A 23,335-nucleotide genomic window follows, 5' to 3' on the forward strand; every position below is an offset into this window, starting at 1 on the left:
GATTTTCCCGAAGACACTGAAACACCAAGCGAAGATCGTGACGATGCTGCTCTAAGGTGGCAGAGAAAACAAATATGTCGTCGACGTACGGGAACACACAATCGATGCCTCTAAACACTTCATTGATTAGTCGTTGAAAGGTCTGTGCGGCGTTTCGCAGGCCGAATGTCATGCAGTTGAACTCGTACAATCCAAATGGAGTACTAATGGCTGTTTTCGGAACGTCATCCGGATGAATAGGAATTTGATGATATGCTTTTTGCAAATCGATTTTTGAAGAAAACTTGTTGCCTTTTAAATTATTTTGGAAGTCAGTCAAATACGGTAGAGGATACCTGTCTGGCAAAGTTTGAGCATTCAGAGCGCGGTAGTCTCCACACGGTCTCCACGACCCATCTTTTTTTTAACCATATGTAATGGGCTGCTCCAATTACTTTTAGACGGTTGACAAATTCCTGCTTCGGTGAGAAAATTGAACTCTTTTTTGCTGCTGCAAGTATTTCAACGGACAATCTGCGAGGACGACAAAAAGTGGGCTGCCCAGTCGTTTCAATTCGATGAAAAATGGTGGATTTTGTTTTGGTACCGTAAGTCGAGAGTTTCGTGATATCGCTGAATTCGTGCAAGAAATCTGCAAACGGGTTGTTTGTGCAAAACAGTTTAACACAGGCGATTTTTGAGGTCGATGGTAGCTGTAGCTGGGAGTTGTGACCGGTGATGTTGTCTATGAGACGATTACGACGCAAATCGATCAACAAATCGTGATATTTGATGAAGTCTGATCCTATTATTGGCGTCGTCACATCGGCAATGACAAATGACCAATAAAACTTTCGCTTTAAACCAAGGTCTAACTTTAAGCGCGTTTCACCAATAACTTTAATCGGGGAGCCGTTGGCAGCATACAATGTGACAGCCGTTGGGGACATGTTAGATGATTTAGAAGAAAGAGGAAGCACAGATACGTCAGCACCACTGTCAACTAAAAAAATTTTTTGGGACCATCTGTCGGTAACTTGTAGGCGAAAAATATGGCATTTAGTGGGGGATTTTTCGCTGGAATCCACCACTGGCCTAAAAAGTCAATCTGAAGGGTGCGCTGTGACAGCGTGCGCTTGCCGCTGCTTGTGCTTGCACGGGCTGCGGCATCTCCTTGCATTACGTCCGTATTTTTTATGATACCAGCACTCGTCTAAATTTGAGGTTTCGCCGTCGGGTGAAGCTTGTCGATGCTGGGAACGGTGACGAGCAGTGTTATGTGTTCGAGATCGTGAACGTGACCGGATGGTAAATTGCTGGAACTTTCTACTTAAATCCATTATAGCTGTGCGTAGCTCGCTTATGTCACTGGCGTGGTCTTTGGACACCTTACATACCTGTGATGGTGACACGGCATCTACAATTGAGTCAGCTATTTTGGTAAATTCCGTTGCTGCACCATTTGACGCTGCTACCACAGGTTGCGCAAAAGTTGGCAATCTTTTGATCCAAAGACCTTTGAGTGCTGTTTCTCCTATCGAGTTGCCAGCTACTCTTTTCATTTCGAAAAAAAGCTCGGAAGGTTTTTTGTCGCCTAATGGCATTTCAGACAGGAGTCGGTTGAGTCGTCTCTGTTCGCTGTCGGCAAGATGGTCAATAATTTTCCGCTTGATGTATTCGAATCGGTCGGATGCTGGCATAGATGTGATAACCTCGACAGGTTTTAGTGCGGCAAGCACGGTGGCGGCCTTTTGTTTGTCAGAGGTTATGCCAGAAGCACTGAACCAAAATTCCATTGAAACGAACCAGGCTTCGACATTCGTGTAACACATTTCTGGGAATGGCAAACGGGCATAAATGGCGGATACATTACTGGCGTTGCTTCTTGGCATTTGGCCTTGATCATCGTCATCGGTCTGCATAGCCACGGTGGATGCCGTTGATAAATTGTTTGTTGTCATTTCTTTTTTGTGTTGTCTCGGGGTCACCAATTTGGGTTAGTTTAGACTTACGTTTGTTTACCCAATTAAATAAAATCAAAATGACGCGAGTTTCAATTAATATAAAAAACTTATATTTAAATTAACTTTGACAAAATATGAAATAAGAAAATTATCGAGATGAGTTGAGTAGGTGTGAACTGCATCGCTGCCGACAGGAAAAGAGATCGAGAAAGTTCTCGTTTTTATGCAAATGCAAAAATGCATGTGCTTGCGCAATACCGGTTATCTGTCTTGGGTAATCTGTATTTGGTAGCTGAAGGTTGCCACATGTATTATAGTAACCCCGAAATATAATATTATACTCAAAATGTACATATCTTGCACTGTTATATAATTTAGAATTGTGAAATTATGGTTCTCTATCTGTTCTCTTTTCGAAGTACCAGATTCAGTCTTATAATTCGCAGTTGTATAGTTTTAAAAAGGGATGTGTACACGCTCAATACAACCATTCGGATCGCCTTAAAGATACATCTAGTAAATGTGTAGGCTTTCATATAATAGGAAGTTCAGTTCACGTTAATCGTGTCATGCTTATTTTGTAAGAGGTGTTGTGTTCTTGGGTATGATTTCTTTTGATCCTACAACTCCCCATCCATGCCAAATTTCAAACGTAATTTTGGTAAGAAAACACAATAATTGGGAAGGTTTTGTGAAACCGTGCATTTCAGGAATCCGAATTTCGACACTAACATTATTGGCAATTCAGCCAAATATAAGAAATTAGATTACATATCGAAATACATCTCCATCCATTATATTCAATGACATTTTCTTTGTTCGTCAAAATATTTATATTTAAATTTAAAAAAAATAAACAAAATACGTGGTCCCTTTATAATTAATTTTCACATTGACATTATGATTTTCTACCCACATTTGATCTGTCCCAAAACCTGCAATCCAGAAAAGCCTTATTATAGCGGCATCATTTGGAAATATGCCTAGAAATATTTAAAGTCTTGCGTAATCCTTACATTGGGGCTATATTACGAAAATTTTCCCTCTTCATTTATATGTACATATGCTACAGTACTATATTTGTTGGTTATATGTATATTAGGGTTAAGACTTTTTTGAAACATCGTATCCTAGTGTCTTTTTTATTAGATAAAATCTTAATGGTAAAAAACTCAGGCCCAAAATCATTGGATTTTTTTATGGGAGTTTTTGAAATTTGTTTGAGTCATAGTAAGGAACTTTAGAGCCACGCAAAATCAAATTTTGCACTGACACGGGATTTAATTCTTCAAAAAGATCACACCATAAAATCTAACAGTTTTCGGAGAAAGGAACGGCCTTTTATCAAAAGTTGCCAAAGTATTATATTTAAAACAACTGTCAACTTAGTGAACTATCTGTATCATTGAAATAAAATAATTATAGTAGTTCATTTCAGAGAATCGTTACATTGAAATAGCTGGTTCCGACACGACACAACTCTTCCCTAGTTGATTTAATTTAATAAATTTTTATATTTTATTCTCAACATAATTGTAGTCAGGCCATAAAGTATTGAAATTGAATATCTTTATTAGTGTTTTTAGTAACACAATAATTTCCATACAGTGTCACTATTATTTTGTACACTATTGTATTCATATTTTATGAATTCTACGTGGGCGATATTATACAACTTTACTAACAGTTTATTAGTATGTCGAATTTCACAATACACATAGGTGGGAGGTGTGTTATAATGACGATTTAAATATGTCCATATATTAAAAGAATTACTAATGTCTAGAGTTTCCTTTGAAAGGTGACACATTGCCTTCGCCATCTTATATGTAATTCTTAAAGGTTGTTTTGACTTCTTAGTACCGATATAACCGAGCTAATGGCAGATAGACAGCTGTGGGGCTTGCCAAACAAATCTCATAGCGCTTTTGGACAAAATGTTTTGTTTATGGACATGTCATTAGACAAAGTAATCTGACAGCGCAAAGCAAAATCGTCATTTGCTGATGTTGAAACAAAAGAAAATAATCTTCAACATGTTCGAACATTTCTGTGGAGAGATCACAAACAAAGGTGGGCAGCAGAAGGTATTATGCAAAAATAAAAATAAACTAATGTAGGGCAGAGGGGGGGAACTTTTTTTGCTTTCAAGCCTCATTAAATTGCACATGTCATAATTTAAGTTCAATCTATATATTTTATTACTGTGTTAATGGGCGAAGTCATTATGTTCAAATGTTATGGACATGTTTGGAAACAGAATTACCTGTAATTTGTTATTTTAGGTTCTCATATCCTTACTAAAATAATACATGTCCAGATTTCTCTTGTCATAGGACATATATTAAATGGAGAATATTTCTGTCCTTGATGTATTCTGAGACTTTTATGAGGAAATTTTTTTAGAATATTCTGACATGAAAAATAAAAAATAACCAGAACAATTCGTATTTTAGGGATTTTTTTTTTTGCCAAGGACTTTATAAAATTAAAATTGAAGACATAAAAATCCGAATATTTACAAACGTTTTGAAAAGAGCAAATATTCTTTTTTATTTGGGTTAAAACCCGACTTATACTTTTAAAATGGCGATATATGTGTATTTTATCTTTAGTCCTCAGTTTCATAATCTAAACCAGTAAGGAAAGTAGTAAAGTCGGACGGGGCCGACTATATGATACCCTTCACCACTTTGGGAATATTCAACAGATGGAATCCTAACAGACGTCGCATTTTTGAAGAATTAACATTAAATTATACATTTAATTCCGCAAGCTATACTAAATTTTGGTCAGATATAGAGTTGCTCCTTACAATGGGACAAAATTATGTAAATAAATTTTAAGCAAAATATCGAAATCTAAACCGATTTCATCGAAACTTGTCACATGTTAGGTTACACTTATTTCAGTATGTTTTTTGCATTCGGCCACATTTTGAACTCTTCATTTACTTTTAAATCCAAATTTCGTGCCAATCGAATAATATATAGGGACTTTGGTGCACTATTCACCTAAAATCGGACGAAAATATATATGGGAGCTATATCTAAATCTGAACCGATTTTCACGAAACTTAACACACATCACTCCAGACTTAATTTAGTACGCTATGCCAAATTACGTGCAAATCGAAGGATATATAGGGACTTTGGTCCACTATATACCTAAAATCGGACGAAAATATATATGGGAGTTATATCTAACTCTGAACAACGTTCTAGAATTAATTCAGTACGCTGTGCCAAATTTCGTGCAAATCGAAGGATATATATGGACATTAGTCCACAATTTACCTAAAATCGGACGAAAATATATATGGGAGCTATATTTAAATCTGAACCGATTTTCAGGAAATTTTATACACGTCGTTCTAGGCTTAATTCAGTGCGCTGTGCCAAATTTCGTGCAAATCGAAAGATATATAGGGACTTTGGTGCACCATTTAACTTAAATCGGACGAAAATATATATGGGAGCTATATCTAAATCTGAACCGATTTTCAGGAAACCTAACACACATCATTCTAGACCTAATTCAGTACGCTGTGGCAAATTTCGTGTAAATCGAAAGATATTTAAGGACTTTGGTACAGCATTTACATTAAATCGGCGAACATTTATATGGGAGCTATATCTAAATCTGAACCGATTTTTCACAATTTCAATAGGGTTCGTCCTTGGGCCAAATAAGTGAACTTTGCCAAATTTCATCCAAATCGGATCACAAATGCGACCTGTACTTTGTTAACAAAAATAGATGGACGGACGGACAGACGGATATGCATAAATCGACTTAAAAAGTGATTCTATGCATATTCTCAAAAGGAACCATGTGCCTATCTCGTTTCCTTTTGCCTGTTACAAACATATGCACAAAGACATAATACCCTGTACCACAGTGTGGTGAAGGGTATAAAAATCGGATGTTTCAGTTATAAGTAATATTAACCTTATTTTAGCTGGTTTAAGATTTTTTAATACTCATATTTCACTTTAATTCGTGATATAAAAAAGTTGAACTATAATTGCATTTAAAGCTACCACATTACTGACAACAGATAAATTATACCTGACACCATTAAAATAAATAGGTTAACAACAATTGAATTAATTTTAAAGCAATTGACAATGTTTTTTTCTCTCTATTTAAATGTTTCATTACAGATATATTGCAAACAATGTCGTTGTTGTTGTTCTAGGTATTGCGGATTCCCTCTCGGCAATTCTTATCGTTAAATAAGTAAAGGTGTCCCAGTGAATACATTGTACTTTGAAATGGCGAGAGAAATTGCCACTGTTGTTTCAACGTGACATTGACCGTTGAAAAAACTGTCTTGAAATTTATTCAAATGATTATCGCCCTTACAATCAAAATCGAATAAATTTATATTTTTAAGCTGAGCACCAAAATTCAATTCATAGCAATTGTAGATGTGTGGATTAATTATTATCGATCGCATAATGTGGTATGTGGTATTTATCATATTTTGGTGCATTTGTATGTGACACGAAGACGAAAACAAAGCGTACCCATAGTTACTTTTGAGGATATAGCTAGATTCACTTATGATTTCTATCTGATGCACCAGTTAAACTTTAATTTCAAATTATATGAATGTAAACTTAATTGGTTTATTAAAACTGGTACAAAAATTGGTGTCGTTATCAGAAAATTCTGTTCCAAATTTGGGCATCCGAATCTGTCTGCCGCAAAATCGATTTTTGTCTTTAAGGACCCAATCTAACATCATATAAATGCCAAAAATATCATTTGAAAATATGGCCGAAATTCATGACATAAAACACAAAAACTTTGCTAGTTTTCCTTCTGTTTTCCTTATATAATTCAATGTCCCAAAAGTGTTTCCCACCTCTCAAAATTTTATTGCATAGTGTTAGTTGTCCGTACAAAAACAATATAGCAGTCTTCATCTTTGGACTACTTTGTTACGAGGACCCTGCCATTGTCGGTATGAGTTCTTTATTTAATTCGAACCTATCACCAATCAGAATGTCTCTTATAAATTTTAAATTAAAAAAGCTTTTTAAATAATATATTGACCTTGAGTGTTGTTTCCATCTTGTTCACGGTGAAAGCAACTTCCTCGTTCTTTTCTCTAAACATTGAGTTAATACTGACCTTAAATACAATTTCACATTGATATCGATTTCAATGTGTTTAGAGAAACATAAAAATTAACAAGTGAAAAAGCGTTAAGTTCGGCCGGGCCGAACTTTGCATACCCTCCACCATAGATATACTGACAGGTACTAGAAATGAAAATATAGGGAACATACCAAAAAGTGGACCTATACCGACATTTCACAAATTTTTAATGGATAATTATACCCTCAGCCTTATGGCTAATGATGGTGTATACACTTTAACACCGTGAAAATGTGTCTCATCGAAATATTGGTTCTAGACCCCATGTTTCTTTGGACCAAATCCGTTTCAGAAAATTTAGATTTCATTCAAACTTTGCCCATCTTATTATTTCTTACAAACTTAGTTCAAATTCGAAGATGGGGAATATCGGTCCACTTCTTCTGGAAACTTCACGCGGGGGCTAGGCCTAAATGCGGCTATAGTTCATTAACGAACGTAACGTTCTTATTTTTTATCTCCTCCGCAAGATGAAATGATTACAACAGAGTCTTAGAACCAAACTCAAAACGCGGAATAAATCAGATAACTATTTTAAAATAAACAAGTAAAAAAGCGGTAAGTTCGGCCGGGCCGAACTTTGGATACCCTCCACCATAGTTATACAGAAAGATACATGCAATGAAAATATAGGGAATATACCAAAAAGTAGCGTATATAGTCCATTATGTACACCAAATACAAACTTCAGCAATTTCTAATGGGCTTTTTTCCTAAAATCTGTAAGATCCAAAAAGTGGACTGATACTGATAAGGCATGGTAGAGTATAAAATCCTCAAACTACTGTAATTTAGATTACAATGTTATATGAGGGTATGGCTAAAGGGGGAACAATATTGATTACATAGTGTAGGAAATAGTAAATATTTGGGGATTATGACCGGTATATGCCAATTGTCAACCCAATATTTTAATTGTTTATCTCAATTCTTTCCTTCAAGAGGTATGCCTATATTGAGGAGATTCCTAAATGTCTGGCTATATATTTCATTAGCATCATGTTTGAGTTTTATTTTATCCCAATATCGTTAGAAGGCGGAATGCTTACAACAGATGGCTAAATAGTCTTTGTAGGGTAAAAATTGACTATTCCCCGTAACGACTACCCAACCGCAACACTCGGAATAAATCAGATAACTATTTTAATATAAAAAAGGAGGTTATATGGGGACTACCCCTAAAGAGGGGTGAATATTAATAATTTTTGGTGGGGAGATTTGTTAGCATTTACGACTACAAAATACCAAATGTCAGCGAATTCGGTTGAAAAACGCGCTCAAGAACCTCAATATACCCGAAAAAATTTACCTATATTTATAATTTTTTGTGCAGAGATTTGCTAACCAATAAAAACTCAAATTACTAAATTACAGCCAATTCGGTGAAAAAAATCGGTCAAAACCTCCCAGAAATTGGAAATTGGGAGGTACCTTTATATGGGGGCTGCCAGAAAAAGTGGATCTATATTTATAATTTTTAGTGGGGAAATTTGGTACCCCATGTACCAAATTTCAGCGAATTCGGTTGAAAACCGCGCTCAAGAACCCTAAAATACCGACAATTGGGGGGTACCCCTATATGGGGGCTACCCGAAAAAATTTACCAATATTTATAATTTTTAGTATAAAGATTTGCTACCCAATAATAACACAAAGTACCGAATTTCAGCGAATTCGGTCGAAAAATGCGATCAAACCCCCAAAATACCGCAAACTTAGGGGTACCCTTATATGGTGGCTACCAGAAAAAGGACCTATATTTATAATTTTTTGTGGAGGCATTTAGTACCCAATAAGAACTCAATGTACCAAATTTCAGCGAATTCGTTTGAAAAACGCGCTCAAGAACCCCAAAATACCGAAAATTGGGGAGTACCCTTATATGGGAGCTATACCTAAACGTGGACCGATAAAGCCCATCATCGAACTTGACCTGCCTGCAGACAAAATTTCAGCAATTTCCTAAAAACCCCAGTTCGATATTGACGACGCATGGTACGGTGGAACATCCCCAATATGCTGCAATTAAGAGGTCACAGTTATATAAGGCCATCACCAATATACACAGGTTTTATTTCGGCTTAATTGAGAACAGATATAGCTCTATTTCGAAACTAATATTTTGGCATCAGAATACATTTTTTTACGCTAAATATTAAAATACCGAAAATCGTTTGATATCATTATATGGGGGCTAGGCCTAAATGTGGACTATAGTTCAACCTTCTTGATATCCTCCGCAGGTGAAATAATACAACAGAGTCTTGGAACCAAACCCAAAACGCGGAACAAATCAGATGACTATTTTAATATAAGAAAGGGGGTTATTTGGGGACTACCCCTAAAAGGGGGTGAATATTAATAGTTTGGGGGGTACCCTTATATGGGAGCTACCAGAAAAAATTGACTTATTTTCAGTGGAGATATTTTGTACCCAATAACCACCCAATGTGCCACATTATATACGTGGACATATATATTCCATCTTCGAACTTGACCTGCCTGCAGACAAAAGACAACCCTATTCAAAATTTCAGCACCTTATCTCAATTCCTTCAGAAGATAACGTGATTACAACAGTCGGACGGGCGGACATGGATAAATCGTCTTAGAATTTTACCCTGATCAAAAATATATATACTTTATAGGGTCAGAAATGATGAGTTACAAACGGCATGACAAAATTATTATACCCTCCATACTATGGTGGAGGGTATAAAAAAACCCTACGACATAACCTGTACATATATATCTAATATCTAAACATAAACAATACCATAAGTATACTGACAGGTACTTGAAATGAAAATGTAGGGAAATACCAAAAAGTGGACTTTTCTACAAACCGATTATGTAAACCATGATGCAAATTTCAGAAATTTGTAATGCATAATTATACCCTCAGACTTATGGCTAATGAGGGTGTATACACTTTGACATGGTGAAAATGAGCCTCATCGAAATATTGGTTGTAGACCCCATGTTTCTTTGGACCATATTTGTTTCAGAAAATTTTGATTTCATCCAAACGTTGACCATCTTATTATTTCTTCCAAACCTAGTTCAAGTTCGAAGATGTGGAATATCGGTCCACTCTTTCTGGTACCTCCCACACAGGGTGTTCAATTAAGGGAACCCGCATTCACGATTTTAATTTTTCAAGATTTTCAATGGGCTGGTAAATCAATACCAATGATTGTTAAGGTTTGTAACATGGCAAATATATATTTGAGCATTTAAAAGAGAAGAAAAATAATTTACAAAAAAATTGTGTCATTGTTTTGTTGTTTTTTTGTAAATAAAGAGAAGTCCTTATTTTTGATGGCGGGCATGATAACTCCTCACTGGAACTTCGGAATCCGAATGGCTCTCGTATGAACTAGGATTATTGACTTCGCTCTAAAATTAACACAATGGCGGACATTTGAAAAAATATTTTTTGAAAATCGCCGATTTTTGACCAAAAACCAATTTAAAAAATAAGGAAGATCTTCATCGATTGGCTTTATCCTAGTCCATACGATAGCAGTACTTTCACAGAGAAACGTGTAAAAAATTGGAATAGATTGGGTTATTAGTTTTTGAGTTATCGTGCCCGCCATTCGCATAAGAGAAAAACGCGTTTAAAGTTTGAGAAGCCTTTAGCCGTCACAATAAATCGGCTATATCATCAAGAGTTCTTGAGATTTTCACTTGAATTTTTGTAGGGACATTCTTGAATTAGTGTAGATTCGAATTCAATAAAAAAAAAATTGGAATGGGGGGTCCCCTTAAGAATAATATTCCGATTCGTATTTATTTGTCATACTACCTATAATTGCAACTTTGCGCAGTCGGCGCAAAGTATTGTTGTCAAAGTCAAATCACTGACGTTTGTTTTTTACGCGCCCGCCTTTGCTTTAGGCAGTCTAGAAAAATTGTCAAACTACGCTTGATGGGCTAGCACCGATCATACAAACACAAATTGTAATAAAAATGTAATATTGTTTACGACAATAAAACGCCAATATTCTATTGGACAAATACTAATATAATTGTGTTTTACTTTTATTTGGGTATTTCTTTTCATATTCCTTTACGAGGAACTTAACATTGTAACAACAAACTCTATCTAACCTTCTACATGGTATTGATCTAGGTCATCAAAACACAAAACACTGTGATCAATTATCACATATTCACATAAAGGTACGTACCGTACGCACATATTTGAATAACGTAACCTAAGATTTTCAACAGTAATAGTTACGCGATAGAATTTACTTCATGAGAGTCGCATTCATTGCGACTCTCATCATTTCTTTTCGAGAATTAGTGTGGTGTAAATCAGTGTGGTGATAAGTGATTTTTGCAAAAACAATTTGTTAACAGTGCACAATTTGTTAACAGATCGCACAAAAGAGAACAGAAAAAGCAACAACAATAAATACACGTTGCCGCTGTAATAGAAAAACATACACCAACACAACAAAACCACACTGATTAGTCAAGTCAATTCTTGGTTGTTCGTTACATGAGTAGTCAGTAGAGTAGTCATAATAAATAAAATTTATAATTGAAAATATTTATTTTAAATTTTTAATTAAAATTATAAAAATATAAAATTAGTCCTGATTTATATTAGGCGAGTTTACTTGCGGCAATTTTTATCGCTCTCTTTTAAACTTGCTTTATGCGTCTATACAAGGCAATTCCATTTCAAAAAAATATTTGTTTTGTTTTTCTGTTTTGACATTTTGTGAAAGTTGTTTTTTAATTTTGTGGAAAAACAAAATAAGCTAGTGGTGAGTTATCACATATCTAGTCATTGTTTTTAATAATAATTGCTTGTACAGGAGAGACTTTTCAAAGTCTTGACTATCAAACTCGCTTATCTAAGTCATCAATTTGTCTTATAATACCGGAGGTATGCGAAGCGCTGTATAAACTGAGAGATTTTTATTTGAAGGTATTTATATTGATGTAAATTTTTGAAAAATATATTTTTATAGTTTTTTTATTCCACACAGTTTCCCAATTGCCCTTTTGAATGGGAATCCATTGCAAAAGAATTCGCCATAAAATGGCAGTTCCCAAACTGCCTAGGTGCAATAGACGAAAAGCATATCACCTTTAGACCACTACGAAAAGATGGTGCATTCTACCACAACTATAAAGGGACAAACAGCATTATTTTGATGGCCCTAGTTGATGCCAATTGCAAATTTATTTTCGTCGATATAGGTTGCAATGGCCGTTGTAATGATGCTGGGGTATTCCTACAAAGTAAATTGAGAAGAGTGTTGATGGAAGGAAAAGAAATACCTATGAACTCAGTGGTGGGTAAAGACCGGTGCCTTCCATATGTGGTAGTGGGAGACGATGCATTTCCGATGCAAACACATTTATTGAAACCATATCCATACCACACGAACTGCAGGCAAAAACAAACATTCAATGCAAGACTCTCTCGAGCAAGACATGTTGTAGAGCATGCTTTTGGAATTCTTGCGAATAAATTCCGAGTTTTTTTTATCCCCAATGAACTTACGAGTTGAGACTGTGCAAACTATAACATTTGTTTGTTGTGCTTTACACAACTTTTTGCTAGAACGTGACGAGACATATATCAACACCTATCAGTATTTTACTCCTGTAGTCAATGAAGGTGGAGTGGATTCCACCTTACGCCTTTTTGCATTTATCAAATAAACCCACTTGTAGTTACGTCTTTTTGTTTTTTGTTAATAGAAGCTCCTTTTTTGACCGCAGACGTGTAAAACTTTGTCAACACATGTGGTTTATTGACATTCACAATATTAATTCAAAAAGTCAATTTTAACTTTTTTGTTAGTTACGCCTTTTTGCATTTTTTGTATCTGTAAATGTTTAAGTGTAACTCCCACACCGAGTACATACGACAATATAATTGGTATCAATTTAAAGGCCATCAATTTAAAGGATATACTATCAACTTCTCGGGTCTATGGCCTTCAGGAGTAAACATATTCCCTATAGAATACAAATTTTGTAATTTTTCACACAAAAGTCAGGGTACATTTGACCCGCTAAATATTAATCGATCTTTTTCAAAACAGTCATGGATATTCTTTGGCCCAACCCCCTTCTCATCGCGATGTTTGGGCCATAATTGTGGCCTCTGTATTTGGTCCTTTTCATCCCCTAAATATTAACCCATCTTTACAATACAAAAAACAATAGGGGTCTTCATTGGCCAGAACCCATCCTACATGCAAATCGTTCGTTGATCCATAACTGTGGCCTATATCTTGTTTACAAATTATAATGGCCAGACACACATGTCTAGATCGACTCAGCTAGTCGAGATATGACGATCGGTATTCTTAAAGGTTGGTCTAGAACCAATATTTCGCGGCGTTACAAACTCTTGGGGCTGCAAAAGCTATAATATCCTGACAACATAGATGTGTAGGTTATAAATAGTACAGATAATTTGTTTTGCTAGTAATGGCGATTTAATCGTATTCTGTGTGCTTCAGACGACGCCATATCGTATAAGTCCTTACATATTAAATGACATAATGTTAGAATTATTCATTATTATTCGTTAAAAACTCCCTCCATTGACAATTCCAAAATATCATTCCAGAAGGACTCGTTTGCTTTTTTTTCCTACTAGCAGCTTGACTTAAAAGATCCCGCATAAGACATTGTACTTTCCTAGCCGCGTCAGCCTGATCATCAGGATCAATATCTTCCATTTGGGAAGCCACCAACCCAACCAGTCAATTTTTTTCCTTTTTTTGAGCAATTAGGTTCTTAAAACAATCCAGATCACTTCGAAGTTCATGAATTTGACGAGAATTCTGTATTATGTAAATTAAACATGTAAATGAAATAATGAAACACACATTGCATTAGAGTTCTTTATAATAATTCATTTAATGACCTTAGCCTTTTTCTTGGAGGAACTTCGTTGAACGTCGTTGTCTCATCGACATAGCTTAATATTTCAGTGTCCTGCAATGTGGAAGATATAAACAAATAAGAACTAATGAGGTAAATGGTGTCGTTTAAAAATATTCCCTATTCGAACAATATATTTTTGAAAAGAAGTGTTACAGTTCTTAATTTAGAAACTATATACCACAAATAAAGTTAATATCAGTTAAACCAAAGTTAACTCACCCGTACAATTGAATTTGGTTCATCTTCTGAATTTTCTTCCACGACCTAAAGAAAAGATTTTGAGTATTAACACAAATTTTCATTATTTACATTTTTACTACCTTCGTGTTATCCACATTTTCTCGAGATTGTACATGAATATCGAGGAATGACAATTGGTGGAAACACCATAATTTTGGAACGTAAATATCGCATATACCAGATCCACTTTTTTTATTGCTTTTGAGTACGCAGTTCCTGTGTATATTGGGTCCTTAAATTTTTCTATTTTCGTTTGATGTCATCCAATGTTATATTTTTTATAAAAGACTGCATTTCAACTAAAATATTGTTGAATGTTTGTGCCTTTAAATTTCGGTCCAAATACTCGGCCGATTTGATGTTGCATAAACAGGGATTTTCTTGCACAAAAACAATCAACTTTTCTATTTCATCTCTCGACCACTTAATTGTTTGGTTTTTTTAAAAAATTGATTTGTTTCCGCCATTTTTATAAAATAATCTACGTTTTTAATCGATAAAATTATAAAACAAACTTGCATTCCGTGCTTAGATAAAAATATACAGTCCATTTACATTTTCTTTTGACTAGTTTTAATATACTTCCATAAAATGCCGCTAAGTCCTTTAGATTTCTTTATCAGAGCCACTGATGCTCTAATTAAATTTGATGCAAATTTCTCTACCTCACGGGATGACGATTTAGATGTGTATTCCATTGAAATACAAGGATCTGAATCAAGAGAATTATGGAGTAAAGTGAAGGACACGTATGAACATTGTGTGAGTTACCTTAAAACTTCGAATAACGCATGCTAGGACGACATGACTTCAGCTAACAGCAAGTACGATGTCGCCTATAAAGCTTATGTTCACTAGTTCAATAAATAGAAAAATAGATCAACTTCGAGCTACGCAGAAGACCAACATTTCTGAGAACCCTAACCTCTTTTCAGGTGTTACGCACCAAACAGAAAATTATGTCGAGATTTCGTCTCCATCCTTTAATAATACCTTACTTCATAGTGTAAATCTTTCGACATGTGACATAGATATATTTAATGGTGATTTTCAGTCTTGGTGATTTTCAGTCTTGATATAGAAGGCATAGATACCACGGACATTTTAGATAATACTAGTAGTATTGCACATTCTCCGAATGCTGCTAAATTTAATAGTCCTCGTTTTTCCTCGCCAAAACATTGTTTTATCTGTCCCAGAAAAAATCACCACCTACGTGATTGTTCAGAATTCCGTAGTCGAACTCTCTCCGATCATTTTTCAATTGTGAAACGACACCATTATTGTGTCAATTGCCTCTCCCCAGGTAATCATGCAAAAAATTTTAAAAGTACTCACAATTGCAGTGTATGTAACAGACGACATCACACGTTATTACATGGAGAATTAAACATACGCTCTAGTTTTGGTTTACAGTCACGATCTACGTCGTCCACTCCTACTCAAGTACAAATCATACTACTCCATTTTCGAATACGGTATCTATCTCAAGACCTCCAAACACTCTGTCGTGTAACGCACAGGAATTTCTTCCAACTAGAATAGAATAGGTCTGATTAAACAATTACTAAAAATTTTCTAAGGACTTCAATTGAAAGACAAATTTGTCGCCTTCCTAAACATTGCTCAAGGACAATTTTCGCTGTCTGATTAACTGTCTATGACATTTCTTATGCAATCAGTCTAAGAATGCAAAGAATTTATCGATTACGTCGCCAAACTTATCGTTTTTAGTTAAAATAATCATTATACTTCCGGTATAAAACGCGATATTGAAACGGATGATTTGTGGCACATCGACACGAAAAACTTCCTGCCACTTCGTGGTTATTAGGCCGTTTTACACATCTCGAAATACGACCTGTGTTTAAGTTGTTCCCTCTAAACATTAAAATCTTCTCCCTTTCTCTTAGATAAGGAAATATAAGTAAGATTTTTAAGATTCCTTGCTGAGGATGACGTGCGTAAGTCTAAATTATGATGCTCATGGTTTCTCTGGCCGACGCCTACAACTAAATTAAGTTGCTGCATATCTACTGCCTCCGATTTTCGATACAATCTATAGCTTTGTCGGCGTTAACGGGGATGCTCATAGAGTGAATCGGCTGAATCCTTGCACCTTAAAAGATTAACGGTGATGCTCATTGACTGGATCAGCTGAATCCTAGTACCTTAAAAGATTAACGGTGATGCTCATTGAGTGGATCAGCATGAATTCTTGCACTTCATAACGTTGTCGGTGATGCTCGTAGAGCGGATCACATCAGATCCTTGTAATTATATTATATTATATTATATTATAGATATATCGAAAATTGATTCCAATCGGCAGCCAACCGAAAACTACTGATTTTATGCTGCCTTCGAGGTCAATCTTCTATTGTCCTCGCTGATCTACGAGAGCTAATTTGCACAACATAAATATATTTGAAAAAATGAAAAAAGTTATTAAAATGTCCACTACTGATGGCAACGCTTTTTATTTCAATATTATATTTATTTTTAACTTTGCAACATAGCTGGATGTTGCAACGGCGGCGGCAATGTTCAATTAAGAATAATATTCCGATTTGTATTTATTTGTCATACTACCTAAAATTGCAACTTTGCGCATTCGGCGCAAAGTATTGTTGTCAAAGTCAAATCACTGACGTTTGTTGTTCGCGCGTTTATGGGGGTTATAGTTCATTATCGAACTTTACGTCCTAGTTTTTTATCTCGATATCCTCCGCAGGTGAAATTAAAATTTGGCAGTCAGAAAATTTGGCAGTCAGTCATGCCATCGCATTGAAGTAAGATAGGCAAGATAAACATCCAAAATTCCGGAATGTCGATAGCATCAACAGTTCCCATACCTCTGAACTAATATTGCTTCTCTATGCATATATCTGAATATTTTGAATAAAAAAACAAAACATTTAAATTTTGAAAATTTTTGAATTTTAATAATTCTACCATTATTGGAGAAAATGACTATGAATTCAATTTAAGTATGCATCAGCAATATATGAGATAAATCTAAAACCGAAATGCGGATTGTGGATTCAAAGTTATAAAAAACTAAAATCTGTGGTGGGTTATCATTCTAGATGACATGAAATATACTGTTACCAGAAATTAAGTTCAGTTGACCAAACGGAAATGGCTAAAACTATTATTTAGAGGTTTCTTAAAAATACTAAGGTGTCTATAGCTAAGACTAATAATGCATTTAGGTTCGGTAATGCATTCTTTTAAAAACCATTTTAGGCAATGAAAAAATTAAAGATACAAAATTCAAACTTCACTAGGATTATACAGCTGGGATCTATGCTTATTATTCAGAGAGAGAAGGGCATGCCAACCATATGGGAAACAGCTGAGAATACAGATATAATGGTTGATGGAAATGGAAGTGAAGGATTGTATTAGGATTTGAACGATTAATGAACAACATGTGAATATTGAAGAAAATATATTTGTGTGTGGTACTTTTACAACTTATTAAAATACGTCAATCCAAATTTGTTATCAATATTACCACTGTTAGTCAAAGATTATTTAACAATGATTTTTTAATCTATTTAATCGAATCAAATATACTAATACATTAACCTGCTGCTACGACATTATTACTGATATTACACTACGAAATGTCTAAAGTTTAACAGTAATGTTCGAATTTGGGGCTACTATAATACCTATATATTGCCTATCATACATATTTAAAAATTTTCAACCCCATGTTGCAGTAAGTATGGCAGAAGGGTCAAATACCATCAAATAGTACCTTTCAATCTAACGAAAAAAGTTTTCTACGTAAACTATCCTATGTCAATCACATTAGTAGGGACAGCGAAGCGCCACGGGTTCGGCTAGTTAACTTATATAAAAAAATCCAAACAAAGAATAAACTAAATAAATAAAAAATAATAACAGTACAAAAATTCTACAAAATGAAATTTAATGCAAACAACTAACATAACAGATTCCAAACAAGAACCCCAATCCACTGCACTCTACTTAACTGTCGCTAAGAAAAATGGAGGGGAAAGGAAGCTTAAGGAATCAAACATATAAATATACTATATATTCCTCTCGAGCCCAAGAGGAATATTAGAAGCAGAGACATTAAATTTCGTATGTATAAATCTATAACACTGACTGAAATTTCATCCAAATCGGATCATAAATGCGACCTGTACTTTGTTAACAAAAATACATGGACGGACGGACATGCATAAATCGACTTAAAAAGTGATTCTATGCATATTCTCAAAAGGAACCATGTGTCTATCTCGTTTCCTTTTGCCTGTTACAAACATATGCACAAAGACATAATACCCTGTACCATAGTGTGGTGAAGGGTATAACAATTTCTCAATCTTGGGAAAAATTTCTCACCCGGTTCCAATGAACCCAAAACTTTAATTTTGTCAGATTTTCTAGTCGCTCTAGAGGTACACATATTTTACAAGGTGAAGGGGATCTGACCAAATACTTAGAGCGGCTCTTTAGATGATGATCGGTCAATATTCCGAGAGTCAAATCAACCAAAACTTAAAGTGACCAATTTTTATTTTATGGCGTAAAAAATTGGAAAATATGCTAGGGTTAGAAAGTAGAGTTGTTGATCTACAATCGGTAAAAAGGGTGCAAATATCATGAAATATTTCCTAGGATCAGAATATAGAACCGCAGAAGGTTTGCTTTTCGTGGTAGTTGTGTAGGGTATCATATGGTCGGCCCCGTCCTTTAACTGGTTAATATTGACCAAAGTTTCAAGGTGGCCCCCATATAATTGTACTCCCCAATATTCGGTATTTGGTATTTAGGGTTTTCATTGTATAGCACATTTCCTTAACAAAAATTATTTATATTAACCCACGTTTCAGTGTAGCCCCCCATAGAACGGTACTCCTAATATTCGGTATTTTAGAGATTTTGGACACGGTTTCCAACCAACGTGGCCGTAATTTAATATTTAATACACATATCACTACCATAGAAGGGGATAGAAGGGGATTATCTACTATCATCTCATAGTAGATAATCCCCTTCCATATGGCCAAATGCTAAATTCTGATATCTACTGTCAACCACTGATCCGTTTGAAGATAGCAATTGACCAGAAACGGCCAGAATTGGTCTACAGGAGAGTTGTCGTGTTCCACCAGGATAACGCCAGTGACTCGCCAGAAGCTTCGGGAGTTTGTTTGCGAAGTTTTAATGCATCCGCCATACAGTCCGGACTTGGCACCAAGCGATTATCATATTTTTCTTGGTATCTAGGGAGGATTGTGATAATCGACTACTAGAGTTTTTTTGCAAATACTTTTGTCCAACAAAATCAAAATTACATTCTATGGAGCAGGGCGTGAAGACCTGAGATGGAAACAAATTGGCATAATAACATACGTATAGAGCCAAATATGCCCTTATAGTGTTGATATTATCACTATATTGTTGAACTCAACGTTTAATTGTGCAAGTTGTGAAGGGGATTATATAGTCGACCCGCTCGATTATACTTCTTTAATTTTGTGTGTATTCCTGTACAAACCAGTAAGGAAAGTAGTAAAGTCGGACGGGGCCGACTATATGATACCCTTTACCACTATGGGTATATTAAACAGAACAATTAGCATCAAATTGAATGAACTAAAATATGTGATATTTATCTAAATGCGAATCCGCATAGATCAATCTATAAGCATGCCATTTGTTTGTTACAATGGGACAAATGTTGGGCCGTTGGGCTATGTCTGTACTTCTAGAAAACCCAACTACGTTATTCTATGCTCAATTTTGTACGTTGTGCAAAATTTCATGTCAATTTGAGAAACACCATTTGCACCGTTTACTTAAAATCGGACGAAAATATATGTGGAATCTATATCCAAATATGAACCGATTTCAACGAAATTTGTCACAGGTTCGGTTATACTAATTTCAGTACGTTTTGTTCCTATCAACCATATATTGGTTCCTTGGTTCGTCAGTTACTTAAAATCAATCGATCTATGCAATATTAGAACTTTGGTACATTATTTACATTAAATCTGACGGATATATATATATATATATATATCTGAACCGAATTTCACGAAACTCAGCACACATCATTCCAGGCTCAATCCTGTATGCTATATTAAATTTCGTGCAAATCGAAAGATTTATAGGGACTTTGGTGATTCTTTAACATAAAATCGGAATCATAATATGGAAGCTATATCTACATCTGGACCGATTTTTACGAAACTTGGCATAAAGCACTCTAGGCTCAATTACGTTATGTCAAATTTCGTGCAAATCGATTGATATATAGGGACTTTGGTGCATCATTTACATAAACTCGGACGAAACTATATATGGGAGCTATATCTAAATCTGGACAGATTTTTACGAAATTTAGTAGACATCACTCTAGGCTCAATTCAGTATGTTATGCCAAATTTCGTGCAAATCGAAATACATATAGGGACTTTGGTGCACCATTTACAAAAAATCGGACGAAAATATATATCGGAGGTATATCTAAATCTGAACCGATTTTCACGAAACTTGGCAGACATCACTCTAAGCTAAATTCAGTACGTTATGCCAAATTTCGTGCAAATCGAAAGATATTTAAATAGATTTAAATAGAAAGATTAAAATACTGAAAATTAGGAGGTACCGTTATATAGGGGCTAACAGAAAAAGTGGACCTATATTTATAATTTTTTGTGGGGACATTTAATACCCAATAGAAACCCAATGTACCAAATCTCAGCTCAAGAATCGCAAAATACCGTGTACCGTTATATGGGAGCTATGCCTAAACGTGGATCGATATATCCCATCTTCGAACTTGATCTGCCTGCAGACAAAAGACAAACCTATGCAAAAATTCAGCACCCTATCTTAATTCCTTCAGAAGATTCTAGACGATCTAGCCATGTCCGTCCGTCTGTTGTAATCACGCTACAACAGACGGACGGACATGGCTAGATCGTCCTAGAATTTTATCTTGATCAAGAATATATATACTTTATAGCGTCGGAAATGAATATTTCGATGAGTTACAAACGGAATGACAAAATTAATATACCCTCCATACTATGGTGGAGGGTATAAAAATATGTATAAAATCTAAACCTAAAACCTATGTACAACCCAAGCTTAACACATATATAAAAGAGCCCCTAAACCTAAAAAATGTGAATATGTAAAAACCTAACCTAAAATTAAACAAAATTGAATAAAAGCCTAAAATGCATTTTAAAAACAAATCTAAACAAAAATCTTATAAATGTAAAAAAAGGCAAAAGGTTTAAATTCGTATCTCCGAAACACAATGACTAAAGGAAACATTAATTCAGTGTTTGGAAAACTACGGAGGACAGAAATAGCATTCGCTGTTTGCATCATCATTTAAGACATTAATATTTCTTATATTACTTCATGGAGACTGTTCGCAACCATTTTCACAATATGATTATTTTGCTTCATATCGTCTTTTCAAATTTCGCCCAAAATAACCAATTTTAATTGGCATCCCACAAATTGCCCGCCGTAAACTGTAACAAGTTTTCAGAAGCAGCAAAAACCAGTAAGGAAAGTAGTAAAGTCGGACGGGGCCGACTATATGATACCCTTCACCAGTATGGGTATATTAAACAGGACTATTATCATGAAATTGTATGAAATAAAATATGTGATATTTATCTACATGTGAAACGACCTATCCATCAGCATGTCATTCGTTTGTTACAATGGAACAAAAGTATGTAAATCGACTTCAAACAAATATCTAAAGGTCATCCGTTGGGCTTGGTCTGTACTTTTAGAAAAACCAACTACCTTATTCTATACTCAGTTTTGTACGTTGTGCAATATTTTATGTCAATCTAACAAATATGAGGAGTTTTATGCACAATTTACATATATATGGATACTATATCCAAATATGAACCGATTTCAAAGAAACTTTTCACAGGTTAGGCTATACCGATTTCAGTACGTTTTGTTCTTATCAGCCATATATTGGTTCCTTGGTGCGTCAATTACTTAAAATCAATCTATAATATAAGGGAGCTACATCTAAATCTCAACCGATTTTCACTAAACTTGGCACACATTATTCTGGATTAAATTTAAAACGCTATGCAACGCAGGAACTTGGTACATTATTTAGATTAAATCGGACGAAAATATATATATCGAAATCTGAATCGATTTTCACGAAACTCAGCACACATCATTCCAGCATCAATTCAGTATGTTATGCCAAATTTCGTGCAAATCGAAAGATATATGGGACTTTGGTGCACCATTTACCTGAAATCGGACGAAACTATATATGGGAGCTATATCTAAATCTGGACCGATTTTCACGAAACATACCAGACATCATTCTAGGCTCAATTCAGTACGTTATACCAAATTTCGTGAAAATCGGAAGATATACAGGGACTTTGGTGCAGCATTTACATGAAATCGGACGAAACTATATATGGGAGCTATATCTAAATCTGGACCGATTTTCACGAAATTTGGCAGACATCACTCTAGGCCCAATTTAGTACGTTATACCAAATTTCGTCCAAATCGAAAGATATATAGGGACTTTGGTACACCATTTACATTAAATCGGACGAAAATATATATGGGAGCTATATCTAAATTTGAACCGATTTTTCCCAATTTCAATAGGGTTCGTCCTTGGGCCAAACAAATGAGCTGTGCCAAATTTCATCCAATTCGGATCATAAATGCGACCTGTACTTTGCTCACAAAAATACATGGACAGAAGACAGACGGACGGACGGACATGCTTAAATCGACTTAGAAAGTGATTCTATGCATATTCTCAAAAGGAACCATGTGTCTATCTCGCTTCCTTTTGCCTGTTACAAACATATGCACAAAGACAAAAACCAACATAAATTTACTAACACATTTAAATATTTAAATAAATAAAACATGAAAATTGTTGATAACTGGATACGGCGCTTCACACAAAGTTCAACGGTTGGGTCACCAAACCTTTGTAGACATAGAAATTTGTTCTCGTGTAATCATTTGTTGTG

General features: G+C 35.0%; 1 protein-coding gene across 1 annotated transcript; it reads right to left on the reverse strand.

The window, feature by feature from the left end:
- Positions 1–1,082: 1,082 nt before the first annotated feature.
- Positions 1,083–1,940, reverse strand: LOC133333600 (uncharacterized). The gene has a single exon (XM_061541910.1). It carries the CDS (start codon positions 1,938–1,940, stop codon positions 1,083–1,085), a length of 858 nt encoding a protein of 285 aa, XP_061397894.1.
- Between the last annotated feature and the right edge of the window lie 21,395 nt (positions 1,941–23,335).

The sequence above is a fragment of the Musca vetustissima genome, unplaced genomic scaffold (assembly GCF_032173495.1).
Source record: "Musca vetustissima isolate MV318-11 ecotype Yass unplaced genomic scaffold, APGP_CSIRO_Mvet_v1 utg13991, whole genome shotgun sequence".
NCBI classification, from domain to species: domain Eukaryota; kingdom Metazoa; phylum Arthropoda; class Insecta; order Diptera; family Muscidae; genus Musca; species Musca vetustissima.